At 36.8% G+C, this 14,073-nt stretch overlaps 1 protein-coding gene across 1 annotated transcript; it reads right to left on the reverse strand.

Moving 5' to 3' along the window:
* Positions 1 to 736: 736 nt before the first annotated feature.
* LOC111083702 lies at positions 737 to 12,727 on the reverse strand (the record flags this gene model as incomplete). Its single annotated transcript, XM_022380360.1, has 5 exons — positions 12,626 to 12,727; positions 10,359 to 10,692; positions 9,309 to 9,478; positions 3,162 to 3,310; positions 737 to 894 (listed from the first exon to the last, which is right to left on the reverse strand). Coding segments are annotated over exons 1-5 (913 nt in total), but the record flags the coding sequence as incomplete, so codon positions are not given.
* Between the last annotated feature and the right edge of the window lie 1,346 nt (positions 12,728 to 14,073).

The raw sequence follows: 14,073 nt of genomic DNA on the forward strand, positions 1-14,073 counted from the left end.
CATTTTGCTTAAATTTCAAAAATACATCAACCATATTGTTTCCTGTGGTGTTATTGGTGGAAATGTTCTGTCTCATTTTAAAGAATTCACCACATTGCAATTTGATTTGGATGCTGCACCCAGAAGTACTTTTAAACAAAATCTCATATATTCTTTTAAGTTGGATTTTGGCAGTGCTTTATAATTGGTGGTTCAAATTTTTGAGGGCATTTTCTGCCATTTTTACACGTACTGCAATGATGTTTTTGGATCCATGCTGAGTCCTTCAAATCTGTAAAGAAGGACTCAGTATGATGGAATAAGTCTGTCAAGAAGGACCAGTCCATGTAAGTGAACTCAATCTGTAAAGAAGGATTCAGCATGGAGCCCAAAACATTATCCCAGCACAAAGTAAAATAGTAAGAAACGTCCAGAAAAAGTTTAACCAGCAAAACTCGTACATTATCAAGTCAAACTGTAAACATACGAAGTTGTTGAAAATCTAACTAATATTAACATAATTAAATATTCATGATGCTAGAAAAACACGTAGGTCTTTATAGAAATTAATAATAACCCTATAACATAATTAAATACACTGTCAACTTTAAAAAGCAAGTATTTTATTTAGGGTACATGGCTGCTAATGGTTCTAGCACAACTTATTATTAAGACAATTATCTAAAAACTATAAACTAAAAAGAAGCTTTTTCGTTAAATTAATCGAACTGAGGTACATTCTCTAAACGTTTGTTACCTGCAGCAAATCTTGTCCTCCAGCTTTTACTATGAAAGCCTTCTTCAACAGCTTTCCAAAACATGTCAGCACCAGAGGGTAGTGTAACACAATGTAACAGCAACGGGACAGCAATCTGGGATATGTGGGAAAACTCTGTTTGCAGAAGCTTCCACATGCTACCAGAAAAGTTAAAAATGAATCATGTCAAAGTTGAACAAAACCTGTATTTATAAATACTATATATCTTTATGGAAAGGCTTATTGTACATTGAATATATGTTACAAATAATAATATCTTGTTGACACAAAAGAATCTCAACCACGATTTATACAGTATCGTCCAACAATGTCTACAGCTACATAGGTACATGTTATAACACATCTTATAAGGGTCCTCAGTATCTTCCAATAATGTGTCCAGCTCTTTATAAGGGTCCTCTGTATCTTCCAACAATGTCTACAGCTACTTAGGTACATGTTATAACACAACTTATAAGGGTCCTCTGTAGCTTCAAATAATGTGTCCAGCTCTTTATAAGGGTCCTCTGTATCTTCCAACAATGTGTGTCCAGCTGCTAATATAGATGTTATAACACAACTTATAAGGGTCTTCTATATCTTCCAACAATGTGTACAGCTACTTAGGTACATGTTATAACACAACTTAAAAAGGTCCTCGGTATCTTCCAATAATGTGTCCAGCTCTTTATGAGGGTCCTCTGTATCTTCTAACAATGTGTCCAGCTACTAATGTAGACGATATAACACAACTTATAAGGGTCCTCCGTATCTTCCAACAATGTGTACAGCTACTTAGGTACATGTTATAACACAACTTAAAAAGGTCCTCGGTATCTTCCAACAATGTGTACAGCTACTTAGGTACATGTTATAACACAACTTAAAAAGGTCCTCGGTATCTTCCAATAATTTGTCCAGCTCTTTATAAGGGTCCTCTGTATCTTCCAACAATGTGTGTCCAGCTACTAATGTAGATGTTATAACACAACTTATAAGGGTCCTCCATATCTTCCAACAATGTGTCCAGCTATTAATGTAGATTTTATAACACAACTTATAAGGGTCCTCTGTATCTTCCAACAATGTGTGTCCAGCTACTAATGTAGATGTTATAACACAACTTATAAGGGTCCTCTATATCTTCCAACAATGTGTCCAGCTACAAATGTAGATGTTATAACACAACTTATAAGGGTCCTCTGTATCTTCCAACAATGTGTCCAGCTACTAATGTAGATGTTATAACACAACTTATAAGGGTCCTCCATATCTTCCAACAATGTGTCCACCTACTAATGTGGATGTTATAACACAACTTATAAGGGTCCTCCGTATCTTCCAACAATGTGTGTCCAGCTACTAATGTACATGTTATAACACAACTTATAAAGGTCCTCCATATCCTCCAACAATGTGTCCAGCTACTTAGGTACATGTTATAGCACAACTTATAAGGGTCCTCTGTATCTTCCAACTGTGGATACAGCTACTTAGGTACATGTTATAACACAACTTATAAGGGTCCTCCGTATCCTCCAACAATGTGTCCAGCTACTTAGGTACATGTTATAACACAACTTATAAGGGTCCTCCGTATCCTCCAACAATGTGTACAGCTACTTAGGTACATGTTATAACACAACTTATAAGGGTCCTCCGTATCTTCCAACAATGTGTCCAGCTACTTAGGTACATGTTATAACACAACTTATAAGGGTCCTCCGTATCTTCCAACTGTGGATACAGCTAGTTAGGTACATGTTATAACACAACTTATAAAGATCCTCTGTATCTTCCAATAATGTGTCCAGCTCTTTATAAGAGTCCACTGTATCTTCCAACAATGTGATCCACTGGGATTTATGGATTGTTCTTTGAGATACAACTGTAGAGTGTTGAAATTTGGAAGGTTTGTTGTGATCTACTACAATTTCTACAGTTATTGAGATACATTACAATGTTTAACTCTGAAAGGTCTGTAGTGAATTACTTCAATTTACATACAGTTCTCGAAATACAACTTTATTCTAGCAAATTTCGAAAGGTTTCCAAAATGTAGCACAAAGCAAAAGTTTTTATTAAATTTAAAAATTCAAGACAAAAATAATATAAAACAGTTCCTATATACAGTATGTTGATTTTAACAGCAACAAAAAATGCTCAGAAACTAACACGTTTTGAATTTATCCCATACTATACTTACACTTCATTTCTTGTTCTTTCAGTCAATAAATCTCAAAAGAGAGAAAACTGGAATAATCAAAAAACAATGGCCCCTACAAAGAAGATTTTCTTGACACCATATTAAAAAGCCTTTGTGATCCTGAGCAGTTTTTTTCAGAACTTTAGCCTGAGAACACACACACATATCAGGAGAGAAATCAAGTAGTAGTGAACATCCACATCTTCAATAAACACTCACCTCTCAACAAGAAGATTTTCTTGACACCATATTAAGAAGCCTTTGTGGTCCTGAGCTGCTTTGTTCAGGACTTCAGCATGAAGACACATCAGTTTCAGGCAAGAAAGCAAATGGCAGAGAACATCTGGATCATCAAAGTTAGCTAATTCCTGAAAACACAATACATAACGTGTTTACCAGTTATCTAAACACCGTATATATATATATATAGTATTTCCTAAGGTTCCACCCCCTGATGGCACAGCAGTATGTCTGTGGACTTATACATCTATAAACCAGGATTCAATATTCATGGTGAGCAGAGCACAGATAGCCCGTTGTGCAGCTTTGTGCTTAATACAAACAACAATCCTAAAGTTCCAAATCACGCAAGTGTATAAGAATAAAGTGGAATCTTTCTAAACATGGAAAAGGTGTATCTCCAGGTATTGTATTAAAGTAATGTAAAAAATGGAGAACACATACTGAAAAAAATACTTTTTATAATTATAATTACATTTCCGATCAACAAGATATTCCTTACAGACACACGTAAAAATGTTATTACCAGAGATAAAGCTGCAAACAACTTTATGTTATCATCACAATAATACATCACTAGCACTCTTTCTTCCATGCATCCCGTAATCACTACGAGATTGGTCAGTAACATACCAACTAACACTAGAAGAGAGGAGGGCAGGTGGGAAATGTGACGGAGATAAGTATCTATCGGAAATACATTTTCAGTTTACGAAAATGTTAACTTCCAATAAGATATCTTACCTCCTTTCACAAATAGCTAGAATCCCACATTGAGTTGGCAGAGGGTCCAGTGAGATAATGATCCCCCTTTAGAAAGCACCCAAAGGAAGACCATGGGGATGTGCAAATAAAAGGAAGTCAACTCACCCATGGGAGACCAAACCACTTCTAAGCTAGGTATACTCTTTTCCCACATGAAAAAGTGTCATAACAAGGGCAGAAACAAAAGATGGACCTCCCCAGCAGAAACATGTGCTCATCCAATCCAACCATCCCCATATCCCCCAGGAACCCAAATTGGAAGATGGTAGGAAGGTTGACAGTAAATTGGGGTGTATCATCCAGTCAGCAGTAGGAGGAGGGTACCCAGCTACACACATGTGAAATTAAGGGACCCCAGGTGTAAAGTAGCTGGTGCTCATTGGATCACAAAGGAAACTGTGATAAGAATAACTGGCCCAAGGTAGGAAGAGGGTCCTATACCTTTCACCTCTGATATGGGAACTGGTAGGGAAGATGAGCCTCCTTACCAAGGATCTGCATCCTCATGTGTGTACATCCAACATAACCATCATCATATCCACCAGGAAACGACAGCTAAGGGATGGTAGAAAGGTGGACAGCAAAGTAGTGGTGCATCTCCAGTCCATCACCAGACAGCATTGGGAACATACTGTCCAGCTCGCAGTGGGAGGAGGACACCCGGCCACACACATGTGAGAACTTATATAGCTGATCCAGCTCTAACCATCACCATATCTGCCAGGAACCAACAACCAGGGGTTGATAGGAAGAATGACAAGGCCATCTACATTGGCAAAACACCACCATCCTACTCTCAACTAAATAGGAGGGACCACACCCAGGAGGAAGCCTCCATGGGTCCACCACCCCAGCAGCTAAGAGCAAGTAAGAGGCAAGGACTCCCATACACCACTGGAAGATGGGGGGGGGGGGGACAGTGCATTGGAAAGTCCAGAAGAATTCTGCACCAGACACGGTGCAATGGGTGACATGGATACCTTAATTTGAAAAGCAGGCCAGTCATGTGACCTACAATACATGGGTCATTTGGGATGGTCAGTAATTTCAGTCTGCTTTAATCATGTTAGTCCATGAACATGCCAATCATGTGACCTACAATACATGGATCATTTGGGATGGTCAGTAATCTCTGTCTGCTTTAATCATGTTAGTCCATGAACATGCCAATCATGTGACCTACAATACATGGATCATTTGGGATGGTCAGTAATCTCTGTCTGCTTTAATCATATTAGTCCATGAACATATTTATGAAGCAAAATACCATGAGGCATCCTACAAGCGGTCTTACGGAACATCCCATCTCAAAGGTGGGCATATATGAAACACAGGTCTTACAGTGCAGATTTAAGAATAAATGTACCTGGTCAGGCAACACTCGCCCCCGAGTAGGATACAGCTATGAAACAAAAGCCCCTGCAAAAAAAATGAAGAAAAAAAGGAGTACTTACCTACCCACAGAGACATTGTGAATCACCAAATGGCAATGGAAGGAAGACAAAACCTCATAGAAGAAACAGCTAGGTGATGAAGATAATGAGCAATAAGGGAATGGAGAGTAGTCCACATACCGAAGCTAATAATGTCCTCCAACGGATGATGTAAATGAGTAACCAGGAATATGGTTAGGTGATAAACTTGATGGGAAAATATATAGAAAAGATGACAATCATCTGGAGAAAGGGAATAACAAGTCAAGTGAATCAACTGGCAAATCCAAGCTATAAGGGTAATGGGAAAAAGGTCACGGGGCAGGGAAGGATTCCAATGAATAAAGAATAAGGAGTGGGAACCATGGAAGGATTCAGTGTGTGCCATGTAACAGCAGATAGCCCTGACCGGACAGAGGAGTCTGAATGTTCATAAAGATGAGATATAGCAGAAAGGTATCTAGGTAAGAAGGCTGAATCACCCTCTCAAGCAGCCCAGTCTAGGGCATAAAAGAACGATCAGGGAAGAGGACCACATAAGAACTGTGAAACAAGGTGTGGTATACATCAATAGTGAACACATTCGATTGACAACATCCACACACCAACAGGAGAACAAAAAAAGGTCTTCAAGGAGATACGATATAAAGAACAGGTCGACAAGGGTTTAAAATGAGGAAGTGTAAGAGCATGAAGGACGACACTGGGGTTCTAATCAGGGAGAAAAGCAGAGCGAATAGGATGGGTGATAAGGAGGGAATAAATGGGACAGGACTGGCAACCTATAGACACAGGCATAACGTTTAAAACAAAATGTGGCTGACAAATCCATGCAATAGCCAGTGATGGAGAAGACTCAAAGGCCCTCGTCAAAGAGCCATGTAAGAATGGAAGTGAAGTGGAAGGATCGGACATGATGTAGAATAACCCCAGTGTATGGACCAATTACAGTATGTGTACCACTTTCTTTGGTACACAGCCATAAAGGAAGGATGTACAAAATGGGAAATCAAGGATACCACATGCTGCAAAAATTCAGCCTGCTAGACCAAGGACTAGGCAAAAGCCATGTGTGAAGCCTGAATGTGGGAACAGATGGATGACACATGCTGAACTGGGGCTGATGAAGGAGGGTGTGGAAAAGAGGAAGAGGAAACACCAGTAGTTGGTGCAGAAGTTGAAACTGTAGCTGAGCCAGCCAATATAGAGCCACCAATAGAGCAAGACACAGAAACAGATACGGAAGGATTTTCAGATAAATGGTAAGCTATGGAGGAAAGGGAAGTATGCAATCGGACTGACTCAACCCTGGACTCCAAAGAGTCGAGATGCTCCAAAGACCTCCTGGCAATGAAAAGATGCCATGCACAAATCACACCATGAGGATGAAGGCAAATAACCCAAGACAAAAGGGCATACCGACCCAAAAGATTCCAACAACAGATCAACCACATTTGCACAGCAAGGGCAGAAGAGGAGAGGCATACTAATGTGAAAAACATGAGAGTCCAAATCTCCTCAAAAAACCCATTTGAGGTGCGATGAATAGCCTCAAACACCTTTTTTAGGAAGGACAAAGAACAGAGAAGGATTGACAGTGTGAAACGAATATGGTAAAATTGGGGCTGGGAAAATGAAAATAAAGTACTGAGGTCAGATCCCCACAAAGGGACAAGCAACTCCAAATGCTGCGAGTCCAAATGGGGAAAATCAGAATCAATGATAACCCAGAGCATAGTCATCCAGAGTACATGAGGGTCGAGGCATACTGGCACCTTAACGCAACTAGTCCCCCAAAACAACTCACATGAACCCCAATATCTGGAAAGGGAGGAAACACTAAATACTGAATCATGAACTCTTCACAGGGAAGGGAAGGCATAGAATCATAGGAAATGGGAAATAAGAATAAAACATAACCACCAGATTAACCACCAGTCTAGAAATAGGGAAGGAGGCCAGGGCACACGAATGTGAGGCATATGCAGGAAGGTAAAACAGGCTGTCCTCATCAATATGTTTAGGCAAACCCTCAAATGGGATAGGAGGACAATCATCAGGTGACTCAAAAACTGCATAAAATAAGCTAACTCCCAAAGAAGAGAGCCATTACTTCTTGAACAGATACAACTTGCTCAGACATCAACAAATCAGCTGTAGTAGTGATAGTAGCTGCAGTAGATACTACATGGAGTTGAAAGTACCTAACCAGTGGAATTATCAAGTTTCACAAACTGTAAAAATTCAAAAACATACAGTTAAAATATGTATGGCCTAATAATCAACAGTAAACATGATCAACTAAACATTTATCAGTCAGAAAACACGAGCAAAAAACACATCATAACAGTGAGACTACCAATTGAGAAGTGATAATGGGTTGCATGGAAGAGAGGGCACTAGTGATGATAGTTATGTCACACTCCTATTGGTGGAGGGTTGCTGCATGATAACATGCAGATGTCACATATGAACACAGGTGAGGGTAGGTGGGAGTATCAAGGGTAGTAGTGAGAAAAAATTGGCCCATATACAGGGACAAAAGTCGAAAAAAACGCTATTTGTGAGGTGAGGTAAGACAGTGTATTGGAAAATAAATGTCTGATCTAATGTCATTTAATAGACAAATATAGAAAATATGAAATTTGCATATGAGAAATATGCACATCATGACTACAAGTTAAACAATACACTAAGAACATGACCAAACATTTATTAGTGGTAAATAAAGGGTAATCACTAGTACTCTCCCCGGAACCATTTATTAATGGTAAATAAAGGGTAATCACTAGTGCTCACCTCAGAACCACTTATTAATGGTAAATAATTAGTAATCACTAGTACTCTCCTCAGAACCACTTATTAATGGTAAATAAAGGGTAATCACTAGTACTCTCCCCAGAACCACTTATTAATGGTAAATAAAGGGTAATCACTAGTGCTCACCTCAGAACCACTTATTAATGGTAAATAAAGGGTAATCACTAGTACTCTCCTCAGAACCATTTATTAGTGGTAAATAAAGGGTAATCACTAGTGCTCACCTCAGAACCATTTATTAATGGTAAATAAAGGGTAATCACTAGTGCTCACCTCAGAACCACTTATTAATGGTAAATAAAGGGTAATCACTAGTGCTCTCCTCAGAACCATTTATTAGTGGTAAATAAAGGGTAATCACTAACGCTCTCCTCGGAACCATTTATTAGTGGTAAATAAAGGGTAACCACTAGTGCTCACCTCAGAACCATTTATAAGTGGTAAATAAAGAGTAATCATTAACGCTCACCTCGGAACTCATCCGTCATTTACAATAGAAATCACTAAGCCAAGAATACAAAAGTCTAGAGGCATCACAGTGAATGAGAGGAAAGTATCCCTCACCCACATACAAGATCTGCAGACTTGTTTAACAGCACCTTACTCCTTCTAGCATATTCTTGACAGTAAAATAAAATAACCCAATCATATAAAAAAGCACATCTTATTCTGTGGTCTACAATTTCCTGAACACTTAGTGGTTCTTACACGTCTCCATCATCTATGTTAATAGACTATTCTTTTTTTTTTGAGACATACAATAAATATCTACAAACTTGAAAAGTGTAAACAAATCAGAATGCTTACTAAGATTCTGTAATTTATCTCATAAAATCGTATTTGAAGATATCTTCAGATTACTTTTAATACCAACATTACAATATCTACTAAAAACATCACTGAGATTACAATAAGAGTCTGCAATTATTTTTTTAAACTTTAGGGTGAATATTTTTAGAAATTTCATTCATGTGTATTAAGTTTATTCTAATAAAGTCAAATCTACTGCTTTCTGATGACTTTCAGTTTTAATATATTACAAAATTATATTAACCTAAAAATTAACACTAATTTCAATTAAAAGAAAATATGTTGAATTAAAACTTACTTGCAACATGAAATACAACAACTGCAGTTGAACTGGTAACTCATCCAAGGTGAATTTAAATTTTCCTTGCGAAGTATGCCAAAATGTATCATCTTCATCCTGCACTTGCATTACAGCCTGATCGTTCTCGTCTACAAGGGTGGCCGACGTGACATTACATTTAGCCACCGCTGGAAAAATTGGTTAAAGCAAAAGTTACTTTAACAGTTCAATGAAAGTCGCGTTCACTGAACACACATAACTAAAACTTTCTCTGTTAACATAAAAACTGGTTCTTCAATATTGAGATTATTCACTAAAATCTTTAAATATCACCTTACAAGTTAAAAACAAGCCTGTTGAACTTTTCAATAAATATAAATGAGTCAGCCTTGTCTGTGTTTATAAAACTTTCATCCTCAACAGATGTCTCACACTTATACAACAATATATCTCTTGAAACAACTGCATTTGAAAATAACAAAAATGTCATACTAAATGTACAGCAGTATATATTTCAAATAACGGGGGAGGTATTGCAATCGGATCTGTGTTTCCACGTGTGTATCTCGAAAACTAATAAACCAACATACACAACAGTCCTCCCCAAATTTGGTCCAGATCCAAATCTGGATTACGGATCACTTTGAAGCATTTCTTAATAATGTGGAGATAGGGCAGTTTTGGGTTAATAACTCCGTAATGTGTGATCGGACTTGTGCCAAATTTCATGGGCACATTAAGGTTGAGACTCCTCATCACATTATAGAAAAAGGTCTGGATTACTGATCATTCTGATCTGAGAAGGATTTTCTGAGTTTTCAGAGGTGAAATTTGACGTCATCTAATATGAATGCAATGCAATCTTGAAAAGGTGCAGTGTGGCGAGGGTATGCAATTCTCTGATTGATCTTGTTTATAATAAAGTTATTAATGATTTATTAGAATGTTAACTGGCATTATTTATGAAAATACCTCCTTTAAAAATGTTGAAATGAAATTCTAAATTATTTTCTAGGCATCTCTACAAGTATTCTTCACGTTATTATGCGTCCAGTAGAAGAAACTTACCTACGTCATCCTCTGTGAGAGTAACTGCTCGAGCATAGGCTGTGACCACCTGCTCTGTGGGCATTATAGCTACCGTATCCAGTTCTGCTTCACACTCCTGTACCACTGCAGTCATGATTGGTGGAAGTGAGTCTCCACCTGGACTGTCCAATGATTTTTCCTCAGAGTAGATAACTTCACTAGGCTTTAAAATCTCTAATGATACAATTTCTTCATTTATCTTCTGTTCTCTTTCAAACAGAGGAGAACTAATCTTTCTCGGGTCACTTTTTCTGTTAGCATGCTTTGGAGAAATGCCTGTAAATCCTTCTGATACAAGTGGTTCTGAGGGAATCTAACATGAAAACAGACAAGTTACAGATATAGGCTGTGAAACGAGTTATTTTGTACCTTTAATATCAAATCCTCTCAGATCAATTTTTTTTTAATTATTGCATAAACTTGAAATGTTCTATTAACTGCTGATAAGATTGGATTACACTAAATAAAAAATACACTTTGTTTACTTTCCATTCTACATACTATTACACAGGAAGACAAGCATTAGTTAAGTGTTTTCTCCAGTAGGGTTTACCAAAAAGTAAAATTTCATTCAAAAGGATTTCTTCACTGACACATCATAAAAAAACATGTGTACAATTAATATAAACTGTCACCTAATGTTCTAAAAACCTTGCATCTAATCATATACCAACAGACATAAATCAGTGGCACCTGTGTTTTATAAACAGGTAATGTAGTCTGTCACCTAATGTTCTAAAAACCTTGTATCTAATCATATACCAACATACATAAATCAGTGGCACCTGTGTTTTATAAACAGGTAATGTAGTCTGTCACCTAATGTTCTAAAAACCTTGCATCTAATCATATACCAAAAGACATAAATCAGTGACACCTGTGTTTTATAAACAGGTAATGTAGTCTGTCACCTAATGTTCTAAAAACCTTGTATCTAATCATATACCAACATACATAAATCAGTGGCACCTGTGTTTTATAAACAGGTAATATAGTCTGTCACCTAATGTTCTAAAAACCTTGCATCTAATCATACACCAACAGACATAAATCAGTGACACCTGTGTTTTACACACAGGTAATATAGTCTATCACCTAATGTCCTGAAGACCTTGCATCTAATCATATACCAAAAGACATAAATCAGTGACACCTGTGTTTTATAAACAGGTAATGTAGTCTGTCACCTAATGTCCTGAAGATCGTAAATAATCATATACCAACAGACATAAATCAGTGTCACCTGTGTTTTATAAACAGGTAATGTAGTCTGTCACCTAATGTCCTGAAGATCTTGTTTAATCATATACCAACAGACATAAATTAGCGACACCTGTGTTTTATAAACAGGTAATATAGTCTGTCACCCAATGTCCTAAAGACCTTGTTTAATCATATACCAACATACATAAATCAGTGACACCTGTGTTTTATAAACAGGTAATATAGTCTGTCACCTAATGTCCTGAAGATCTTGTTCAATCATATACCAACATATACCCGTGATTACAATTTGATAAAATGACAGTTGTCCTGTGATTACAATTTGATAAAATGACAGTTGTCCTGTGATTACAATTTGATAAAATGACAGTTGTCCAGTGATTAGAATTTGATAAAATGACAGTTGTCCTGTGATTACAATTTGATAAAATGACAGTTGTCCTGTGATTACAATTTGATAAAATGATTGTAATCACAGGACAACTGTTGTAATCACAGGACAACTGTCATTTTATCAAATCATTTTATGAAATTGTAATCACAGGACAACTGTCATTTTATCAAAGTAACACCAGTTGTTACCTTCATGTACTGTTGTAACACTAGTTGTTACCTTCATGTACTGTTGTAACACCAGTTGTTACCTTCATGTACTGTTGTAACACCAGTTGTTATCTTCAAGTAGTGTTGTAACACTGGTTACTATCTTTAATTTCTGTTGCAGACTTAATGTACACTGTATTTAAGATTAAGCTTTTTTTTAAAATACCAAACATCATACAAATCAAAGAATTTTTGTTGTTTACATAATGATTTGATTTATTGACTTGTTTTTATTTTAAGTTGGAGTTACAAGAAGTGTCACCCCACAAAGGGTTAGAAGGAAAGGAAGCTCAGCAGTCCTTAACAATAATGAGGAACATGATTAAAGCACCTTGGCAAGGTATACATACGTGTCAAGAAAAGACTGACGATTCCCAGTGTTCTTTCTGTGAGCTGTGTTCTATATGGTATCAACTTGCCTTAGCTTTGATGGAATACTTCTGTCCAATTATGGAGGTTACTATGTCAGATGTAAGTGTTTGTCCATTCATACCGTGTTGAAGGGGCCACAACAGCCCCATTTGGACTTAAAGTAACCTAATGGTTTTACAAAAAAACACAAAAACTTGTATGTTCTTATGATATATTAAAACAATATTATAGTATTGAAATGCATTTTTTAAAACTGTTTGTTTAATTATGTAAGTATGAAAGCATTCTAATAAAAATGTTATATGTAAGCTGATATAGTAAACAACTTTTATAAAGGGTTTATGTGTAAAGGATATGTTGGGTTAAATCTTACCTCAGGATAGCAGTCAGAAGATGTTATCTTACCCTGAACTGGAATACATCAGCAATTTGTATGTGGATCAACTGGACAACTGTTGTTACCTTCATGTACTGTTTTAGTGTTACAACAGTACATGAAGGTAACAATTAGTGTTACAACAGCACTTGAAGCTAACAATTGGTGTTACAACAGTACATGAAGGTAACACCTGGTGTTACAACAGTACATGAAGGTAACAATTAGTGTTACAACAGTACTTGAAGCTAACAACTAGTGTTACAATGATACTTGAATCTAACAGTGTTACAATGGTACTTGAAGCTAACAACTAGTGTTACAATAGTACTTAAGGATAGCAATTAGTGTTACAAATTAAACAGTATTTGAAGCTAACAACTTATATTTTGTGACAATACTCATGCTGTTTGAAAAATTACCTGTTTAATGAAAACATCTAACATGAGAATAAAGCAATTAACATTAATATCCATATCAGAACTGCCCTCTGCAGGCTGTTGTGGGCAACTAATCTCTGTCTTATGACCACATACTCCATCACAGTCAGGCCACAAAAAATTTCCATGGGTGACAACCTTTTCCGAGTTAGCCTTCCCCAACTCTGTCCCTTTAAAAGACTCGATGCCTGATGAAAACAATATGAGCAAGAAGTTCAAAGGAAAAGGTACTTCAAGCATAGTCAAGACCTACAATAATAACAAAATACAACAAATTCTTGATGTCTTTCTACTAACTTTTACAGAATCTTAGTTCTAACAACCTCAAAAGCGAAGAAGCAGCATAAATTTTTTCAGCTCGTGTCTTACCTATGTTTTCTCAAATACTAGGCCTTACCACAAAAATCCTAAAATATATATACAAACTTCTGTAATTATTTTCACTTCCAAATCCTTATCTTCAAAATAATAAAAAAAACAAGATAATAAAAAAAATTGAAATTTTAAAACCTGCAAATAGGGATCGTAAAAAAAGTAAGGAACAAGGCTGGAGATACATTATTTACTTAAACTATAAACCCCAATTTAGGCTCCATGCTGTTATCTAGAATTACATTTGGTAGAGTTTGCTGGCTTTTTGATGCTCAACTATGGGATTACTTGATATGGTAGCTGCTTT

Source organism: Limulus polyphemus, unplaced genomic scaffold (genome assembly GCF_000517525.1).
Source record: "Limulus polyphemus unplaced genomic scaffold, Limulus_polyphemus-2.1.2 Scaffold10767, whole genome shotgun sequence".
Classification (NCBI taxonomy): Eukaryota; Metazoa; Arthropoda; class Merostomata; order Xiphosura; family Limulidae; genus Limulus; species Limulus polyphemus.